At 52.4% G+C, this 20,643-nt stretch overlaps 2 protein-coding genes across 5 annotated transcripts in view; one reads left to right on the forward strand and one right to left on the reverse strand.

The window, feature by feature from the left end:
* The first annotated feature begins 2,373 nt into the window (after positions 1 to 2,373).
* Positions 2,374 to 4,063, forward strand: MAP1LC3A (microtubule associated protein 1 light chain 3 alpha). The gene is made up of 5 exons (XM_021689027.1): positions 2,374 to 2,645; positions 2,929 to 2,984; positions 3,061 to 3,167; positions 3,447 to 3,616; positions 3,909 to 4,063. The coding sequence occupies exons 1-4, from the start codon at positions 2,606 to 2,608 to the stop codon at positions 3,607 to 3,609; spliced, it is 366 nt and encodes a 121-aa protein (XP_021544702.1). The 5' UTR covers positions 2,374 to 2,605; the 3' UTR covers positions 3,610 to 3,616; positions 3,909 to 4,063.
* Positions 4,064 to 4,270: 207 nt separating this feature from the next.
* The window catches only part of PIGU (phosphatidylinositol glycan anchor biosynthesis class U), an 89,439-nt gene continuing 73,066 nt past the window's right edge, over positions 4,271 to 20,643 (reverse strand). For all 4 annotated transcript variants that reach the window (XM_044919109.1, XM_044919110.1, XM_021689025.1 and 1 more), the window contains 2 exons: positions 18,413 to 18,555; positions 4,271 to 4,702 (listed from right to left, as the gene is read on the reverse strand). In XM_044919109.1, the coding sequence (XP_044775044.1) occupies positions 4,589 to 4,702; positions 18,413 to 18,555 (257 nt within the window). In that variant the 3' untranslated portion in view covers positions 4,271 to 4,588. The remainder of the gene's footprint in view (positions 4,703 to 18,412; positions 18,556 to 20,643) is intronic.

The raw sequence follows: 20,643 nt of genomic DNA on the forward strand, positions 1-20,643 counted from the left end.
TTTAGTTGCCTTCCCCCTACCATGAGTTTTTATATGTATTCTCATTTTTTTAATCTAAATAGTTTTCATTTCTACAGAATTTCTCTTTGAGTAAAAAGCTTTTTAGATGTTTAAACGTCCAAACATTTGGGGTTTACTTGGCTCGGTCTGTGGTCACAGAAATATGGTCTCCATGAAATGGATGGGCTATTTGATACCTTTGAGATTTATCTTGGGGCCATTTTTAGGTCATTTTTTTGGTAAATGTTTCTTGTGTGCTTAAAAGTAACAATATTGGGTTCATGGTTCTATCAGGGTTCATTAATATCTTCTATATCCTTTTTTTGGCTGTTGGGTCAATCAGTTACTGAAAAAGGTCTTAAATCTCTCACTGTGATGGAAGATCTGGCAATTTCTCCTTGTATCCTATCACTTTCGTTTTATACATTTTCAGTCTTTTAAACCTCTAACTTGTATATTTTACAAGAGTTATGTCTTCCTAAAAGTTGTACTTTTCATCATTTTGTGGTCACCCTCTTTATCTCTAATAATGTCTTTTTTTTTTTTAAAGATTTTATTTATTTATCTGACAGAGTGCATAAGCAGGGGGAGCAGCAGAGGGAGAGAGAGAGAAGCAGGCTTCCTGCTGAGCAGGGAGCCCGACATGAGGCTCCATCCCAGGACCCTGGGGTCACGACCTGAGCGGAAGGCAGACGCTCAACCGACTGAGCCACCCAGGCGCCCTCTAATAATGTCTTTTGTCTTAAAGCCTATTTTGTCTGATTTTGCTATAGATATACCTTCTGGTTAGCTTTTCTCTAGTATACCTTTTCCCATCATTTTACTGTCGGTGCACTTATGTTTTTCTTATTTTAAAGATTTTATTTCTTTGACAGAGCACAAGCAGGGGGAGTGGCAGGCACAGGCAGAGAGAGAAGCAGCCTCCCTGTAGAGCAAGGGAAGCCCGATGTGGGACTCGATCCCAGGACCCCAGGATCACGACCTGAGCCGAAGGCAGTCGCTTAACCAACTGAGCCACCCAGGCGCCTGGTGCACTTACATTTTAAATGTCCTCTTGTAAACAGCATGTAGAGTTGCATTTTATTTTCCTTGGCCAGTCTGATCATCTGTTTTAATAGGTGAATGTAAAACCTTTTTTTACCTCTGGTTTTTGTATCCTATACCATTCTTTACTACCTTTTTCTCCTTTTCTGCTTTGGCAGTTACACTTTCCATTTTTTAAAAAATATTTTATTTATTTATCCGACAGAGAGAGAGCACACAAGCAGGGGCAGTGGCAGGCAGAAGGAGAGGGAGAAGCAGACTCCCCACCGAGCAGGGAGCCCCACGCGGGGCTCGATCCTAGGACTCTGGGATCATGACCTGAGCCAAAGGCAGACATTTAACCAACTGAGCCACCCAGGCGCCCCTATACTTTCCATTCTTTTAATGATCCCTCATAAGTGTCTGAAACACACACTTGGATATACAAAGCTGGACAATTACCAATATCTTTATCCTGCTCCCCTTGAATAAGAGCACTTGAACTGATTACCCTCTTCAGTCTGACATGTTGCTGTGTCCTCTCATTTTGTACTCCACAAATTGGATCATCACTGTTCATGTTCCACGGTGTTTTAGATCTACTTACATGTTTACCAGTCAAGCTGCTCACCATTTTCCTATCTTCTCTTTAGAGTTCTGCAAATTCATTACAAAGTGCCAAGATGCTACTTTTGTTTATCCTGCTCTGGATTTTATGTGAGGATCCTGGACTTTAATCAAGTTTGGGAGCTCTTCAGGAACTGCCTCTCCCACTTTTTTTCTCTCCTCCTGGAATTCTGACGGACCTGTCCTTTCACCTTTTACATTGTCCATCACCTTGTTTCTCTGGTGAGTAGCTTCTGCTCTCCCCTCCAGCTCAGTGACTTACCTTCTGCTGTGTCTAATCTACTTTCTGGTCTCATCCTTTGAGACCTGAATTTCAATGGTTTTTCTAATTCTAGAAATTCCTTTTAAAACCTGTGATTCTTTTTAGCATCTCGCTCTTTCTTGTTTTAATTCCCCCCCACACACCCTAGCTTTTTTTCCTGTAACCATGAGCTCCACGAAGGTGGGGAGGTCTTTAGGTTCGCACCATCTCTGGAAGGGAACAGAGACTCGGAGTGTGCTGTGGGATGACTTAGCACCAGTGGGAACGGAGACCGCTGAGCCCCAGACTGGCCTGCGCGCAGCGAGTCAGCCCTCCCAACTGCCCGCAGACCCGCCAGTCTCTCAGCCCCCGCCTTGGGGGAGAGCGGCCGGGAGCCCATGACGTCACAAGACTGTGACGCGCCGGGGAGCCCCGCCCCTTCGCGGCGCTTGCCCGGAGTCCAGCTCTCTGCGCCGTGACGTCACGGGTCCGGGCGGGCGGGTTTTGCGTCGGCCCAATGGGAGCGGCGCCCCGGCCTCCCCTTTAAGGAATGTTGTGACCTGACGTCACCCGGGCGAGTTACCTCCCCGAGCCACCGCCGCCAGGCTCAGCTCACAGCCCCGGAGCCCTTGAGCGCGGCGGAGCCCCCGAACCTCAGAGCCCCCAGCCGCGCGCCCCGGAGCCCCGGCCTGCGCGCCCCGCCGGGCTCGCGCGATGCCCTCGGACCGGCCTTTCAAGCAGCGGCGGACCTTCGGTGAGGCCCGGCGGGTGGTCAGCGAGCGCGGGGTGGGGGCGCCGCGACTGACCCGGACTGCCGCAGGCAACGTCAGCCCCGTGACGTCAGACTCGGGCTAGAGCCCCGGGCCGGGAGGCAGGTTCAGGCCTGGGCCGGGGCCTCGCCTCGGAGCCCGGCGGGTGCCAGGCCCTGGGGCCTGACGGCCCTGGGGGCGGGGGCTCGGGGGGGGCGGGGCCGGGGACAGGCGGGGCGAACGGCGAGCGGGACCTCTCTCGCCTCACTGCCCGCCCACTGTCCGCAGCCGACCGCTGTAAGGAGGTGCAGCAGATCCGCGACCAGCACCCCAGCAAGATCCCGGTGAGTCCCGCCGCCCCCTCCCATCCCCGCGGCCCCCGGCCCCGCCCGGCTCACGCATCCCCCGCCCCACCCCTAGGTGATCATCGAGCGCTACAAGGGTGAGAAGCAGCTGCCGGTCCTGGACAAGACCAAGTTCCTGGTCCCAGACCATGTCAACATGAGCGAGTTGGTCAAGATCATCCGGTGTGTGGGCAGCAGCAGTCAGAGGGGGCTCGGGTCCTTTTGGGGATGGCGGGGCCCTCGCAGGGCCGGGCCTTGAATCCCTGTTTTGGGGAGGTTGGGAAAGGTCAAGGTCGGGGCTGGGGTCAGTGGCAGGTCAGAGGTGAGGGCTTATAGAAGGGCCTGGGATGGGTGTGAAGCTGCCTCAGAATCCTTTTGGAGAGAGGGAGGTGGGGGGTCAGGGCTCCACCCACCCAGCAGCCAGGCCCCCTCACTGTAGGCTTGCTCTTCTGCCCACCCCAGGCGCCGCCTGCAGCTGAACCCCACGCAGGCCTTCTTCCTGCTGGTGAACCAGCACAGCATGGTGAGCGTGTCCACACCCATTGCGGACATCTATGAGCAGGAGAAGGACGACGATGGCTTCCTCTACATGGTCTACGCCTCCCAGGAAACCTTCGGCTTCTGAGCCAGCAGTAGGGGGGGAGGGGGTTGGCCTGGGCGTGGGGGGGGGGGGGCGGTTAGGGCCCTGTCAGGGTCTGCCCAGGGAGCTCCTGGCTCCTGAACTGAACTGCCTCTGCCCGAGATGGGCTAGGCAGGGATGCTGCCCCCCCCCCCCCCAGCCAGGGGGCACCAACCACACCTACTCTGCCCCTGGGTGGATCCTGGGCCATTGTTAGGGTTGTCCCCATGGGTGCTGGCTGGGATGGGGGAGGGTAGGGAACAGCCCCCAGCACCCCTGCTCGGTGTGATTTGTCTTTTTTTTAGGCCCCTGCCCAACTGCCCCTCCCTCACCTGAGGCGCTGCCCCCCTGCCTGGACCTGCCCACCCCTGAAGGACTGGCCCCTGGCTCACCTGGTCTTGACATGGTGTATGGATCTGTGGTCATTGTCCCTCTGCAGAATAAAGATTGCTCAGGCCTGCCTGGCCCTTTGCCTCCAGCTGCTTGGGGTGTGGGGAGGGCTGCCAGCGGGGCTGTCTTACACCAGTCTCAGCTCGCCACGGAACAGACTTGTGTGCTGTGGACCTGGGGTTCATTCTGGAAACCCACACCAGTATGTAGTATATGGGGGTGGTGTTCAAGGCCAAGTCCACCCTTTCCAGGAGTTCAGTGTGGGCCCAGGATAGATTTCATAACAAAAAACATTTATTAAGTAGCCACAACCTAACAAATCCTGCTCTCCTGCTTCTTCCCCTATCCAGCATCGGAGGGGGCTCCCTGGTCTGCAGAGGCAAAAGAGTGGGGGCCCAAGGGGAGGTGCTCCTGGCTACTCCCCACCGGCCTTGCTGCCAGCCCCAGTTTCCCTCTGGTGCCAGAGCTACGGAACCCTGGACTCAAACCTCATTTGCCTGAGGACTCCTCTGCTGGCAACTCCGGCTCGAGGGCTGGGCCCAGCTCCTGGCCCTTCCACCCCCTGAAGTCCATGCAGCCCTGGGCCCAGCCAGGCCTACTTGAGCACAAGCATGGCCTCTGTGCCGTCCTTGGCAGTCAAGTAGAGCCCATGGGTGAGGTAGTACTCGCGCCGCAGGAAGGCATAGAAGTAATCCGAGATGAGCAGGATCTGCGGGGAGAGAGGAGCTGTGAGCAGTGCTGAGGAACCTCCCCCGGAACCTTGGGTTGCTAGGGGCTAGGCAGGTGTTGGGGAGACCCTGCAAGGTCTTGCACTTCAGAAGTTGCCTGTACTGCCCCATCCCATCCCAACCCTGTGGGTTTATGCCACCCGCCCAAGCTCCGGCCTCTGAACTCCACAATGGTATGTCTGCACCCAGAGGCCCCTCTGCCTCACTGCTTGGGTGCCCAGGGGCTCCTCCATGGTACAGCTGAGCCCCTGTCAAAGCTGCTGCTCCCTGGGAGCCCTTACCCGCTCCCCCATCTTCCTTCCGGGTGCTGAGGCCACAGAATCACCTGACACTTCCACCTGCCGGACACAAGGCTGCTAAGTCCTGGCGGTTCTACATCCCAGACTCTCTCAGATCCACCCATTTCTACTTGTCCTTAGAGCTACCACCCTGGACAAAGCCACTGTCATCTAAACAACAGCAGTCTCCTCTTTGGGCTCCCTGGTCCCAAGCCTCCCACCCCTGTAACCCTCGCCACGTCCAGTCCATTCTCCCTAGCAGCCAGAGGTTGCTTTTCAGGACAAAATCTCATCCTGTTACTTCCCAGCTGAAAGGTCCTCTAAAGGCTTCCGAGGGCTCTTAAGGTGAAGATCAAACTCTTTTGGGGCTCTGAGGCCTTGCGCCTGGTCCCTCACCCTCTCTCCTGCTCCACCTCAGCTCCAGCGACACTGGCCTCTTTCCTCCTGCTGCAGGATCTCTGCTGTTCCCTCTGCCTGGAATGTTCCCTTCCCTTTCATCCAGTCAACATCTCCTTACCCTTCAGGTCTCAGGAAGGATCCTGATTCCTTAGAGAAGCCCTCCCACACCCCCCAGATTGGTTCATGGCCCCCATTAACCTCTATTTCTTAACACAAATTCATCCAGATTAGTTTTGCTTTCATCTGTGTGACTGCCTGATGGCTGTGGCTCCTCCCCTGGACTGGGAAGGTCCCCACGGGGTTCTGCCACCCTGGTATCCATGCCCAGCTCAGTCTGCCTTTCCTGTATGGGCCACAGAATTAAAAGGGCCCTAGAAGCTCAGGCTACCATCCCCCTGGCAGAGGCCTAGAGAGGAACAAGGACTTGCGCCATCTTACAATCCCATTACATCCCAAGACCCCCAGGGTCTGGGGCAGGAGGAGGGCAGAGGGGCTCACAACCCCAGGTCTCAGCCACTCAGAAGCCTCTTAGACCGTAGCCACCTGTTGGCACAGATGAGAAGATGGAAGCCCAGAGCAGGGGGAACACCTGGCTAGGGTCTGTAGAGCAGGTCAGAGGTTGAGCTGAATCTGGCATCTTGGCCTCTGACCCACAGAGACTCCTGTCCTGGGCAGCCTCATACCGTGGGCAGGAAGAACATGGAGGGACCTGAAGGAAGAACTGAGGACCAACACCAGGGCTGGCCTCAGGACAAGGTCCTGCCATTTTATGACCAGAGGAGCCCATCTGGAAGGCTGATGGTCTCCATTTTATAGATGAGAAAACTGAGGCACAAAGGGTTCAATAGTTGGCCTAAGGCTACACCAGGAGAGCTGGCCTAGTGGCCATGACCCTGCAAGGCGACGCACCTGGGATCCAGTCTGCCACAGGGCAGAGAACTTGCAGCTGAGGGTATCAGCGGAGTAGACAGCCCAGGGAGCCCCGGAGGCCTTGCCCCACAGCTGCTGGTGGAGGGCAGGTACCAGAGCAAAGCTGACCTTACAGCCTGCAGCCCCTTTCTCACCCAGGCCCAAGGTGCCCGGTCTGCAGATGGAGAGCCTGGAGCTGCGGCTGAGTGGGTGGAGGCTGACCCCCGAACCGGGTCCGATGAGCGTCAGATACAAAATCACAATTCACAATGAAACAAAAGGAACCAACTCCAGTGTCACACACAATCAGCTGCACAAGTATTAGAAAGTCAAAATACTAGGTATTAGGTCAAACCATATGAAATAGCCATTTCTGCAGATCAAAAATGGTTGAATACTGGAAATGTCGTACAGTTCAATCTAATATAAAATGGAAAAAAAAGTCAAGAAATACAAATAGCAGAGTATGCATGGTATTTAGAAGAACCAGAGCAAATAACTCTAAGGCCATAGGGAGCTATTCTATTTCCTTATAATCTTTAACATTGTGAAGTATGTATTTGTATTACATTGACTAAAATATCAATTTAAAAAACCAGCCAATAAATGACTGAATAAATAAACAAATGAGGGAGAATTCCTTTTGGAACCCTTACAGAAAAATTCCAATAACATATGTAGACATTCCCTCCTCCAGGAGGTGGAGCTTAATCCTTGCCTAGCCCCCCCCCCCCCGCCCCAACCCCCTGCCTGCGGGCAGGCCAGATGCAGTAACTCACTTCCAAAGAACAGTGCAGGGAAAGAGAAAATAGTAATTCTACACTGGAGAAGCCCCAAACACTGTCTTGAACAAATGATGAACGGTAACATCAGTATGAGATCAGGTGGCTACCATGTACTGGGCATGGTACCTGAGCATTCCAAAAATCCAAACCACAGTGTTATGATGAGAAAAGCATCAGATAAACCCAAAGTGGGGACACTCTACAGGAGACCTGGCCAGTGCTCCTCAAGACTGTCCAGATCATGAGAAATTGGGACAGAGTGAAAAAGTGGGCAGAGGACACGGGAGAGACAGAACACATTAATGTGGTCCCCTGGCTCGGATCCTGGGTGTGGGGCATATGGGAACTTTCTGTATCTAAAGTTATTCTGAAATTTAGAAGTTTATTTAAGGGGAACCTGGGTGGCTCAGTCAGTTAAGCGTCTGCCTTTGGCTCAGGTCATGATCCTGGGGTCCTAGGATCAAGTCCTGTGTCAGGCTTCCTGCTCGGTGGGGAGCCTGCTTCTCCCTCTCCCCCTGCATGTGCTCTCTCTCTTTCAAATAAAATCTTTTTTTTTTTTTTTTTTTTTTTTTTTAAAGATTTTATTTATTCATTTGAGACACAGAGATAGAGAGAGAGATAGCATGAGCAGTGGGAGAGGCAGAGGGAGAGGAAGAAGCAGACTCCCCGCTGAGTCAGGAGCCCGATGTGGGACTTGATCCCAGGACCCTGGGATCATGACCTGAGCCGAAGGCAGACGCTTAACCATCTGAGCCACCCAGGCGCCCCTCAAATAAAATCTTTAAAAAAAAAAGTTTTAAAAAAGCAGCGTACTGGGGTGCCTGGGTGGCTCAGTCGGTTAAACACCTGACTTTTGATATCAGCTCAGGTCTGGATCTCAGGGTTGTGAGTTCAAGCCCTGCACTTGGCTCCACACTGGGTGTGGAGCCTACTTAAAAAAAAAGAAAATTAAAGAAAGCGATGTATATTGTTATTTGCAATAATATAAATGAACCTCAAAAAATATGCTGCTGAATGAAAGGCAGCTTTGGAAAATGTACATGTTAAGAGTTGTGTTTTTCGGGCGCCTGGGTGGCTCAATTGGTTAAGTGACTGCCTTCGGCTCAGGTCATGATCCTGGAGTCCCGGGGTTGAGTCCCACGTCGGGCTCCTTGCTCAACAGGGAGTCTGCCTCTCTCTCTGACCCTCCCCCCTCTCATGCTCTATCTCATTCTCTCTCTCAAATAAGTCAATAAAATCTTAAAAAAAAAAAAAGAGTTGTGTTTTTCACTGTATGTAAATTTCATATAAGAAAAATGTAAGTAAGTACTGAACTCTGGTTAATGATATACATGCTGAGACGTTTAGTAGGAAAATGCAGTGATGTCTGTACTTCACTTTGAAGTATATTTTAAAAATAAGATGGATTGAGGAATGGATAATTTGTGATCACAAAAGTATAGTACAACATTAATGGTACAGTCTAGGTGGTAGGTATGTGGGTGTTCAATGTTCAGTCTTTCAACTTTGCTATGTCTGTGAAATTTTCCAGGATGAAGTGTCAGGGGAGGGTGGCATGGAGGGAAAGAGCCCTGTGTGCGGGCTTGGTCCGTCTGGAACCAAAGTCACTAGTCCTGATTGAGTGCCCTGCCCCCAGAGGGAAGGCATCTTGTGGACACCAGGCTGGCCTGGAGGCTTGGCTCTTTCAGAGTGATGCCCCCAGCTGGTAGCAGGCTGGCCGAGACCACCTCTTCTGACCTTGAGGCTTGCCATTTGGGCTGAGAAGGGATTTCCCAGAGGCCGGGATTCAGGCAACACAGCAGCTGTAGACCCAGACCCCTCTGCTCAGTCTGGGCAGCGGGAGTTGGGTGAGGGGCAGTAGAAATAGCATGGGTGAGTTAGTGGCTGTGTGACCCTATGTAAGTCACTTTCCCTACCCTAAGGTGCATCTTCTGCACCTGTAAAGTGAGTGATAAACTAGTTTACCCACAATGGTGGCTCCTAGTCCTTGCTCCATTCCTCCGTGCTTTCAGAGACCTGAAGAGCAGCCCATTCTTTTTTTTTTTTTTTAAGATTTATTTATTTGAGAGAGACAGACAGAGAGAGCGAGCACACAGAGGGAGAGGGCGAGGGAGAAGCAGACTCCTTGCTGAGCGGGAGCCCTCTGCAGGGCTCGATCCCCGGACCCTGGGATCATGATCTGAGCCAAAGGCAGACGCTTAACCAACTGAGCCACCCAGGCGCCCCGGGCAGCCCATTCTTCAAAGCTGCCCTCGAGAACTATGACTGGACTCCTTGGCCTCTCTCCTGCCATCAACCACCAAGTCCTGCCAATCTCCTTCCTCAGACTTCCAACTCAGCCTCCTTGTCTCCCTCCCACTGCCATCTCTTGCTGGAAGGCGTCCTGCATCATCCTGGCCCCTCTTGATTCCCAGTGTCTGTCTGTCTGTCTGTCTCTCTCAATCTCTCCATCTCTCTCTGGGAGTCTCTTACAGTCTCTCTCAGTCACACACACACACGCACGCACACACGCACGAACCCTTCACTTGCCTGCTCAGAAGCTTCTAGTGCCCCACTCTGCCCTGCACCACACCCACACGCCCCAGAAGCCCTGACCGCAGCCTGGTCCCGCAAACAGTGCTTGGATGGCCATGCCTCGCCGCCTCAGCTGGGCTGGAATGGCCCTTCCCACAGACAGCTCCTACGTATCCCTAGAGCGGGATCATCTGCATCTCCTGCCCCAGAGTCTTCCCTAAGCCCATGCTCACTTATGTCACCCCTGGGATGGAGTCACTTCGTGTTGCCCCACAACCAGACAGGCTGGCATCTGCTCCGGCTCTGGGACCCTGGGCCCGGCAGAGGGCTGGTGCTCTGGGAGTGGTTTGCGGGTACCCAGCCCCTCGGCATTAGCCCAGTGAGGGCTCATCAGACCACTCTTCTCCGCCGGCAGCCGTGAGGGCTGCAGGACTACCTTCTGGGCCACAATGAAGATGTAACAAGGTAGCGGATCAAAGGACGGCCAGGGGACAGGGAAGGGTGCTTCACAACGTGGAGTAAAATGGTCAGAACATGCTCCATCACAGGCTGGGAAAGCAACAACTTCTGGGTAGCCGCCCCGGGCCAGGCCCTTTAACAAAAAAGCATCATGAGGGCATGGGGGATGGGCAGACCAGGTGAAGGCTAGTGGGGAGTGGGGGTGGGGGGACAGGCTTCCTGTGGTGAGCAGGTCGTGGGGATGAAGGGTACAGCATAGGGGCACCGTGGGTGGTAGGAGCACTGTGTGGGGACACAGGGCAGCTGCCCTTGTGGTGAGCACAACAGAGCTGACAATCACTAGGTCATACACCTGAAACCCAACGTAACATGTGTGTCAACTACACCTCAATTAAAAAAAAAAAAGCATACCATTGAATCTTCATAACGTTCTGGGGTAGGGCTTATAAGCCCCACTTACAGATGAGCAAACTCAGGGTCACAGGCGGGTAAGGGAAGCTTTAGGCTGCAATGTTAGTCCTGCCTGAGGCCCAAACCTTAGTTCTTCTCCGGCACCCCCAGAGTCCCTCCCAGTTAAGGATTCTGGGAGGGGTGAAAGGACTGCGCACCCACACATGTGGGTCCTGTTAGGGGCCCATGCGAACCCGTGGTCTACACTGACACTCCTGTTGAAGCTGTGCTCCCAGGTCCCAGCCCTGTCACTTAGCCAAGAAGACTGAGTTTTTTGGGGGGAAAGGCAAAATAAGTATCAGAGCCCTCCAAGCCAGCAAGGCTGTTAATTCAGGGTGTCGGGGACAGAGGGGCGGGGGGAAGGCTCTGAACAGAAGCCTCAGCCGACACTGGCCCCTGGGCTGCCCCAGCTTCCCAGAGAAGCAGCTGCTCTCGCCATAGGCATGTCCCAGTTCCCAGGTCTCTTGCTTGGGCTGGAGATGCTGACCCTTGACAGCCGACCTGCACTTGGGGAGCTCACGTGGTCATCACCATGGGCAAAGCACAGCATCCTCTGCCCACACCACCTCGGATCTTGGAATATGGGAGCAGGAGGGGCCGAGGGTCGACTTGTGGAGCTGGACGGGCTTTGGCGTGACCCAACTCAGGCCTGGATGGACGCGTGTGGGAGGGGATGGTGAAGAAACAGAGCTCCACCCTCCAGCTCTAAAGACGCAAAACAGTGGGAAAATCACTGGACCTCCATCTCAGGGTCTGGAAGGTCACAAGGTAAGATCAAAGTCGCTATGATGGTAATTGTCATCTATGTGGCATTTTTCAATTCACAAAAGCTTTCCCCACCCAGCTCCGTACTGAGTCCTCACAGCCAACCTTCTAGGCGGAGGACACGGAAGCTGCTAGCACCTCTCGCCAGGTTTCAACAGCCTCTCTGTGCTCCTGGTTCGGGTTCACACCCCTCACCTTTTCCCCTCCTGGCACGATGAGGTTTTCCAATCAGGAATGGGATCCCAGTTATCCTCAGCCAAAACCCACAGGCTCAGCCTGCTCCTCAGCATGACAAGGCTCACACTCTCTGGCGGCGCCCACCAGGCCCGCGGGACGGCCTTCCGCACCCGCTCGCTCATGCTCTCCTCCCCACAGGTGTCACCACAGAGAGCCCAGTTAGCTCCTACCCACCCCCAGGCACCCCATGTATGGGCTGCCTCCCCACAGAAGCTTCCTTACCCACTGCAGCTCTGAGCTCCCCAGCCTTTTTACCCCATTCACGGCACCATCCGGCTGCCCCGGCCCTGCCTGGTTCCTTTTCTTTCTCTCCCTCAGACCATGGGCTCCCAGGAAGCAGAGCTGTGTCTCATTCACATTCTGCTAGCAGAGTGCCTGGCACATAGCAAGCGCCCAATATATGCAAACAAATTAATTAGGCCCAAGGAGTTAGAAGACTTGCCTAAGGCCAGTGAGCCAGGACAGATGGGGCTGGGAGTTACTGCAGAGGCCGGGCCTCCAAAGCCCAGGCTTTCTGCTGGCCTTGCCTCCCTATATTTAGCTCAGGCTTTTCCTGTCACTCTGGCTGCAGGCGGGGAAGGGCCTGTGAGAGCCACGCTTGGGATGCTGAGCACCGAGCTAAAAGTCTGAGGATGGGGGGACAAAGGAATGAACGAAGACCTGGCAAAATGCCACCAGTGCGGAAGGCAAAGCACAGGCAGCTGGATGAGGGCAAGGACTCCAGCCTGGGCCACAGGCGCCTCCTGTCAGGAGGAACACCTCTTCCCACACACAGACTCAGGATTTTGCAGCCAGGATTACACAGACCCATGGAATTAAATCTGAAATGGGCCCTGGCTGTCCACAAATGGGGGTCACACACCACCCCACCACTGATGATCTGCCCCACACGTCCCCAAACATTTACTTCCTCATTGTCCCATTCCCCAGAATGACACACCAGACCAACTGGAAGGCAATTCCAGGAGACAGGACTGTGCTTTCATGGGTGGAGTAAATAAGCCAGTCCTGAGCAGACCCAACACAAGAAGGCTGGTGCCCAGACCCCAGGGCTCCAGGCCCCCCTGGAGAACAAGAGCAGAGTGGCCAAAGCAAGGCCAGCCTTGGATCTACAGGGTCTGCACTACAAGGAGAAGGGACCGGAGCTGGCACTTCACAGTGAGGAGGCAGCAACTCATGGAATGTTCCAGACAAAGCTGGGACACTGTTTTGGACAGTGGGGAATCTATTTTAGACGCGGACATAGAATAGGAGTGGGGCTCTCAGGGTCAGCCACAGGCGAAGATGGGAAGGGGGTTCTGGTTCTGACACCCTAGGAATCCAGTAAGACCTGCCACAGGCCCAGCTTTGTCCTAACAGATGCTAGAAGTGGGAGGTTAGGGTACACAGGATTATATGGGATCACTGGTCATAAAACGTGGTTTTTGGATCCCAGCTCATTCCGTTTATTCATCAATGAACAGTCACTGAATATTCTTGGTGCTGGGGATATAGTCATGAGCAAGACAGACCTGGGGCTGACCTCATGGAACCCCCTGTCTAGCAAGAGGACATGAGAAACAAGAGCATGAATAAACACCCCCCTCAGAGCTTGGGGACTTGCAAGCCTCTGCTTTCTCATTGGCACCAGGAGAGGAGAATACTAGTGCCTCCTTCAAAGGGCTGTTATAAGGACTAAGTGAATTCCTTATGATAAAAATAAGGGAAAGCAGCTTACAGGGCCCCGAGGAGGGGAGCAGCTGCGTCAACTGTGGTGAGGAGCTTCCTTCTTACACAAACAGGGAAAGATCGCCAAGATGTTTTATTAAAAGGAAAAAGTCATATTTTCATCATGATGCCAATAATAAAACACCCACACAAATAAAACTCTTCCCCAGGAGCGTACAAGTACATGCGAGCGCACAAGGAAAGGTTCAGAAGGCCACACAAGCACATGATCCAGAAGATTAAAGGGATCATATGGGCCTGGCCCCTAGCAGGCACTCTTTAAACATGAGCCACTATTAATTATAATTTTAGGAAGAGATTTCCTCATGTTCCCTGTTTTTAAGATGAATGGGGGTGAGTGGGATGTTTTTATCTTACTCATTCAAAAAAGCTAAATTTAGACACATTACTTTTTTTGTTTGTTAAAGTAGATTCCACACCCAGCATGGAGCCCAGCATGGGGCCTGAACTCATAACCGTGAGATCAAGACCTGAGCTGAGATCAGGAGTCGGATGCTTAACCAAGTGAGCCACCCAGGTGCCCCTCAACATATTAATTTTGATTTATATGTAATCCTTGATGACTATTTTTCTTCTGCTGGTCACTGACCTGCAGGAGAAAAGAGTTAAAAAAAAAAAAAAAAAGGAAGAAGTTTGTTCTCCTTTCCGTTTATCGGTCTGAATGTTTCCCTGGGGATTTGCTCTGGCTACCTGAAGAGCAGGTCACGGGTGCTACTTCTCATATCAACATATGAATAATGGCAACAGGACCCACACATGCCCTATCCTCTCAACACCCAGGGAGCCTGGGTTATCAAGCCTGGTTTTAAGAAAACTGCAACCCAGAGAAGTCACTTGCTGAAGGTCACACTGTGAGGAAGTAAAAAAGGACCTCAACCAATCAATCTAGCTCAACCATTCCTTCTCCCCAGCCTTTCTTGTGTATGTGTGTGTGCGCACACACACACCCATGGATGTTTTACTGTTGTCATTTCCTGGTTACTGACTTTGAGGCACAATTATAATTAACAAATGATCCATGCCACAAACTGTAAACTACTTAATGGCCCCAGGGGAAAGGATGGAGCCTAAGTCACTGGTTTACCTGCCAGTATTACTAAGAATTTTTTTTTTTTTAAAGATTTATTTATTCACTTGAGAGAGTGAGAATGAGAGAGAGAGAGGGAGTACATGAGAGGGGGGAGGGTCAGAGGGAGAAGCAGGCTCCTCCTGAGCAGGGAGCCCGATGCGGGACTCGATCCAGGGACTCCAGGATCATGACCTGAGCCGAAGGCAGTTGCTTAACCAACTGAGCCCCCCAGGCGCCCCTATTACTAAGAATTTATCAGTAGTTTGTCGTATCACAGAGTGTGGCACTGACCAACTCAAACAGAGCAGGACCTAAAATCTACGGGTCAAGATGTTCTCCACATTCAATTCTGCACTCACCAGCGACAGACTGGGCTCTGGATGCCTGCTGCAAATCCATGCTCATCTGGTTCCCAGGACAGCTCTGGTCTGTCTTGCCCAGGGAGGGGAGAGGGAGGACCAGGGGACTTTAAGGTATCGTCCCAGCTAGAAGAGCTGAGAAAAGCCAGCCATGGGACTGAAGACATGTCCCCAAATGCCATACATTGCAACCGAAGCACTGATTGTAGGTCAGATGGAAGCAAGGGCTGGTTTGATCTGTGGGGGACACGTAGCGGCTTCCCCAGCCACAGAGACCAGGTTCTGACAGAAGCCAGAGAAGGGTTAGGGACAGAGCTGCTACCCACTAACCTCAGCCGGTGGGGGCGACTTGGCCCCCCCACCTGCCCACCTCCCACACCTCTCGTTCTCCAGGTCTGAAAGGCCCAGCTGCTATTCCTTGCTCCCCAGGGCTTTCATGACCACTCACAACAGGAAAGGGGATCTTGTTCCCGCTGGATTCTTCCAGTGGTTACTCTGCACACTGGGCCCTTAATCACGCCCCGTTCTCCCTGGCCATCTCTGGTTCATTCACTCATTCAGCAACTGTTGCTAAACTGCTCTATGCCAAGCACAGAGCTGGTAGCTGGGGTCCCTGCAGTGGGAAGGACAGGCTGATCTCTGCTCGCATGAAGAGCAGAGGCTAATAGGGGAGGCAGAGAGAGAAATAATAATATAAACTTATAAACTGGGAGAGTGCTAGGAAGGAAACAAACGGGCTAAGAAGGAGACAGTGGAGCAGGGGAACCTCACGGAAGGCCTTTTTAAGGAGGGGACACTTAATAGTGACTAAAATTCTGTCTCATACTTGTGCTCTGTGGCTCCCAACAGCCTGAGGCAGGTGCATCTAACCTTACGACGGGCACTCTTCTGCTCAGTCAATGCTCTAGGACAGTGAGAGGACTTGAGCGACTGCCTTGGTGAGTAAGTGCCCCCATGTGATGTGTCCCTTCAGGGGTCTGGCAGCAGCTGCCACAGAGCCCGAACAAAGCCAGCAGTCCCAGAAAACATCTGACCCGACAAAGTTGTCTGACTCAAGAGTCCAGACCCAAGGCGGCCAATGACACAGGTGTGTGATGTCTGCACTTGGGCCACAGCTGGGAGGCCTGGAGGCTGGTCTGACCTGTCTGAAGGGCAACGTGGCAATATCTGCCAAAATGCACAAGGCCCATGTCCTCTGACCCAGTAAATCTCACCACCTGGAGTCTGTCCTGAGAAAACGCTGGCCTGTGTGTACAAGGTTATGTGGAGGGATGCCCAGGGCTCTTCCATTTATAGCAGAAAACCAGAAGCAGCCTCGATGTCCATCAGCAGGAGCCTACCTAGTCAAATCAATCAAGCTCCTCCTGCCCATGGGCTCTTAGAACCAATATCAAGAGGGGATCATCAAGTGAAACGCTGCAAGTCCAAGAGCGGTGTCCAGAATAGGAGGCCATTTCTTCATGTACACAAACAAGCTCAGCATGCATGCATGCATACTGACAGGGTTCGTAAATGCACAGACAACATCTGCAAAGACACCCCACACCGATCCCAATCATGATGTCTGCCCGGGGTGGGAAGAGAGGGGGACCCTGGGGGCCCTTTTCATTCCGTAAGCTTCTATTTTGTTTGATTTCTTTTCCCAGCAATAATGAATTCATGTATTACTTGTCTGATTAAAAGTAAATTTTTAAAAGATTAAAAAAAAAAAGGTAAAAAGACAACGTCAAGGCTCAGCCTGGTTTTTCTCCACAGCTCAGTCACCAACTAGCACACTCCATGTAGTTGGCCTTTCGTTCCCACCCCCAGTCCCATCTTCCAACGGTCCAGTCTCTCCTGCCTTCGATGGTCCCTGAGCACTTGCAAACATCTCCCCTACCATCGACGGAGACCCTTCCCTCACAAAGGCAGCCACAGGGAAAAAAGCAGTCATCTGGCAAGTTCCATGAATACCTCGTCATCACTGCAACTGTAGTCCTGACCCACACCTGACACTCATGACCCAACGACAAGCTGTGGACTATTTCAGCAGAGCTTTTGCCAAACTCCGCAGAGGCCCAGGGCGGGCCCAATGCCCTCACACGTCAGCCATCACTTTCCAAAGATAATTAAAGGGATTTCAGCAAGACAGAAGGGCCAGAACAACCTTTTGGATTTCCTAGAGTATGAAGTCGAATCCTGCACATTTCTGTTTAGGCAGGCCACAGGAGGAGCTGAGCATCCACCATGACTAACCTGTGTGTGACAGACAGGATGGACCCTCCAGCACGGTCCCACCCAGGCTACAGGGCCCTCCTCTCTCTTCCTGCTGTTCACAAACCAGGATAAACAATCGGGCTAGACAAGAATTGTCCAGAAAGGTCTGTGCAGGAAATACCAGACCCATCACTCACTACGAAAGCCCAAGCTCCTCCCCTCTTCTTTCCCAGCAGCTAACCTTGGAGGCAAGGCTCTCCCTGGGGACCATTCCCTGGCATCATTCGTCTCCCCAGTGGCCTGGCTTCCCATCCAGTCCATCAAGCACAGGAAATGCCTGGCTGTGCCAACGGCAATTAAAGTGGTAAATGGGACAACTGATTCTCCTAAGACCCCACAAGGAAGATGGAGCTGACCTAAGGGAACTTCAGAGAAGTGTGCTGGACCACCTGCAGCAGAATCTCTGGGAAAACTTATTAAAACCACAAATTCCTGGGCGCCTGGGTGGCTCAGTTGGTTCAGCGACTGCCTTCGGCTCAGGTCATGATCCTGGAGTCCCGGGATCGAGTCCCGCATCGGGCTCCCTGCTCGGCGGGGAGTCTGCTTCTCCCTCTGACCCTCCCCCCTCTCATGCTCTCTCTCTCTCTCATTCTCTCTCTCAAATAAATAAAATCTTTAAAAAAAAAAAACAAAAAACCACAAATTCCTGACCCTGTTTTCCGTATCTATTGGGAGTGGGATCAGGGAATCTGGGGGTTTTTTTTGTTTGCTTTTTTGGACGAAGCTGTGTAATTGTGGTAGTCACAACATATCTATAGGATTTAAAACATTACCAGGGCATCTGCATTCTTAACAACCCCCCCTCACCCCGATTCTGAGAAGCATTGCTCTGTGGCACCCAGGGAGGGGCTTTCCCTGGGTCAGGAGGAGATCAGAGCTCCCAGCTGTACCTCTCATTCTCTGACCCCCTGCGGCCTCCTCACCCGCTACTCCCAGTCCCACGATTTCTGCTCCGACTGACCCAACAGCTAGACTGAACTAGTTCTCATCTCCCTGCCTTTGCTCCTGCTGTCCCAGTCTGGAAAGTCTCTCCTCCCCTTATCCCTGTCCGCCCCCCACCCCCGGCCCCCACTGCCCCGCTACAGTGCCACGCAGCCCAGGGGCTGTTACAGAAAGAGGGGAGCCTCAGAAACGGAGCCTTCCCTGAATTTAGTTCTTGGCTCCTCCAACGACCTTGGGCAAGAGACAACCTGTGTGAACAAGCCTTGGTTGCATTTGTAAAGCAGTGATAACACTATCTCACAGGCTTGCAGGGAGAATGCACTGGGGCGATGGCTCAGCATGGTGCCCAATAAATGCTGGCCGAATTCAGCTTTTCTACTGCTCTCTTCTTTAATCTTCTCTACTGGACCAGGAGCTACTTCAGGGGAAGAATGGTCCCCTCACTCACGTCCAAATGCCTAGTTTGCAGAACCCACGGCCTTTGCTGAATGTCTGAAGCTACAAAACGAATCCCTGTCCCCGTGCAGCCCTGGACTCTTACCTGCCCAACGTTGAAGGTCAGCGTGATGGCATAAAAGAAATTAGAGTTGGCACTTCCCGCATAAATCCAGAGGTGCCACAAGACAGGGAAGAGCAGGGAGCAGACGATAATGATGCAGACGAGGACAAAGATATTTCTCAGGACTGCAAAGACAGATGGTCATAGTTAGCCAAATGCTGATTCTTCTCGGCACCCTTTCTTGGGGGGATGGCCCCACAGGACGCAGAGGCCCAGGGAGAGTCTGGTGTAGCTCAGAGGCAGAAATCCTCCCCCCAGACTCAGAGGCTCTGCGGTGCCAAGAGGCAAGCCTCAGACCCTTGAGTCAATGGCTTCCCATGCGCAAAGCCAGTGGGAAGTCCTAGGTTTGGTCTCTGCACCTCCCACTGTGGGCCTGGATGGCTACCATCGGCAAGACTGTGAAGGCCTCTGGGCACCGCAACGGGGGCATTTCAGCAAGACAGTGGAGTGTCTAAGGGTAATTCCTTCCTGCTCCCCAAGCAGGGTGCTGTCTGTCCATATGGGATCATAGAAGGGAACAGCAGCATGAACCCATGGAGTTAGAGGCCCCCTCCCCCACATAGGGTCTCTATGGTGCCACAGCCCTGGGTCTTAGGAACATGCTTTCCATTTTCCTTAATTCATGTCTTAGGTTCCCTGCCTTTCTCTTCAAATGTCCTTTACTTTTCCTTAGATGATTTGAAAAACTCTTTTGACACCCTCTCTGTCTGACATCATCCCCCCACACCCCCACACTCCCAAAGGGATTACAGAATCCCAAATCCCACCAGGGGGGAAGCTCTCCTAGAAACCCCAGGGAGGACCGGAAACTCAGGCTGGTACTGGCAGGCAGGCGGGGTGCAGCTGGAGGGGAAGGAGCAGGACAGTGTACCCAAACTTGGTCTTAGAAAGGCAAAGACCTTGGTTAAAATCCCTGCTCCACCAGCAAGTTTCTCTAAGTCTCAGCTTGCCCATCTCTAAAGTAGGGCTAAAATGCCTACTCTCAGGTGGCTTACATGGATTAAGCAAGATGTGTGAAAAACCTGGCACGATGTATTCCTGAGTATTTTCTATGGCTGCTATAACAGATCACCACAAATGTAGTGGCTTAAACAGTATACAGTTTATCTTATCGTTCTGGAGGTCAGAAGTCCAAGACAGGCCTCACAGGCTAAAATCAAGGCACAACCCCCTCGCAACCCCCTTCCCGCTTCACCCAGCAAGGCCAGAGTAAGTCCCTTCCTACGCTGCAGCACGCTGACCTCTTTTGCTTCCTTCCCTCTTCCACTTTTTTTTTAGAAAATAGACTTTGGAGCAGTTTTAGGTTCACAGCAAAACTGTGGAAGAGATCCCCCATGTGCCCCTTGCCTCGAAGCCCTTCTATTTTTTTTTTTTTTAATTTGACAGAGAGGGGGGAACACAAGCAGGGGGAGTGGGAGAGGGAGAAGCAGGCTCCCGCTGAGCAGGGAGCCCGATGAGGGGCTCGATCCCAGGACCCCGGGATCATGACCTGGGCCGAAGGCAGACACTTAACCAACGCCACCCAGGCGCCCCAAGCCCTTCTACTTTTTAAGGGCCCTTGTGGATTACACTGGGTCTACCTGCAGATAAGCCTCCAGGCTAATCTCCCCATCTGAACATCCTTAACTTTAAATCCTTTTGCCACATAAAGTAATATATTCACAGGCTCTGGGGATGATGTGGACATCTTTGTGGGGAGGGCAGCATTAATCTGCCTATCATACTGTGCTTCCCCCTGCCTTTTAACTCAATAAGGGGTATCTGACAGTAGGATTATATGCTATTTTTATATCTTTATTTACACTTTATTGTATTTTTAAAGAAACTAGTATTATTTAAAATAAACTAATGAGGGCGCCTGGGTGGCTCAGTTGTTGGGTGTCTGCCTTCGGCTCAGGTCGTGATCCCAGGGTCCTGGGATTGAGCCCCGCATCGGGCTCCCTGCTCGGTGGGAAGCCTGCTTCTCCCTCTCCCACTCCCCCTGCTTGTGTTCCCTCTCTCGCTGTGTCTCTGTCAAAAAAGTAAATAAAATCTTAAAAAAAACCAAAACAACTTACCAATGGATCTGGGTCCCAGCAGGCACTTAATGAACAGAAGTTCCCTACCCCTCTCTGATCCTGACCTTCAGGAAATCCCTTCTTCCAAATCAGAGTTTGGGGAGATTTCAGAGATGGGGAACCTCCCGAACATTAAGGTTGTTTGTCTTGGTTGTA

This window comes from Neomonachus schauinslandi, chromosome 10, assembly GCF_002201575.2.
Source record: "Neomonachus schauinslandi chromosome 10, ASM220157v2, whole genome shotgun sequence".
Taxonomy (NCBI): domain Eukaryota; kingdom Metazoa; phylum Chordata; class Mammalia; order Carnivora; family Phocidae; genus Neomonachus; species Neomonachus schauinslandi.

Bases quoted from the DNA above. Each gene is read 5' to 3' on its own strand.
- MAP1LC3A (XM_021689027.1), top strand. From the start codon at position 2,606: ATGCCCTCGGACCGGCCTTTCAAGCAGCGGCGGACCTTCG. The intron at 2,646-2,928 runs GTGAGGCCCGGC...CACTGTCCGCAG, and splicing joins CAAGCAGCGGCGGACCTTCG to CCGACCGCTGTAAGGAGGTG. The intron at 3,168-3,446 runs GTGTGTGGGCAG...TGCCCACCCCAG, and splicing joins GAGTTGGTCAAGATCATCCG to GCGCCGCCTGCAGCTGAACC.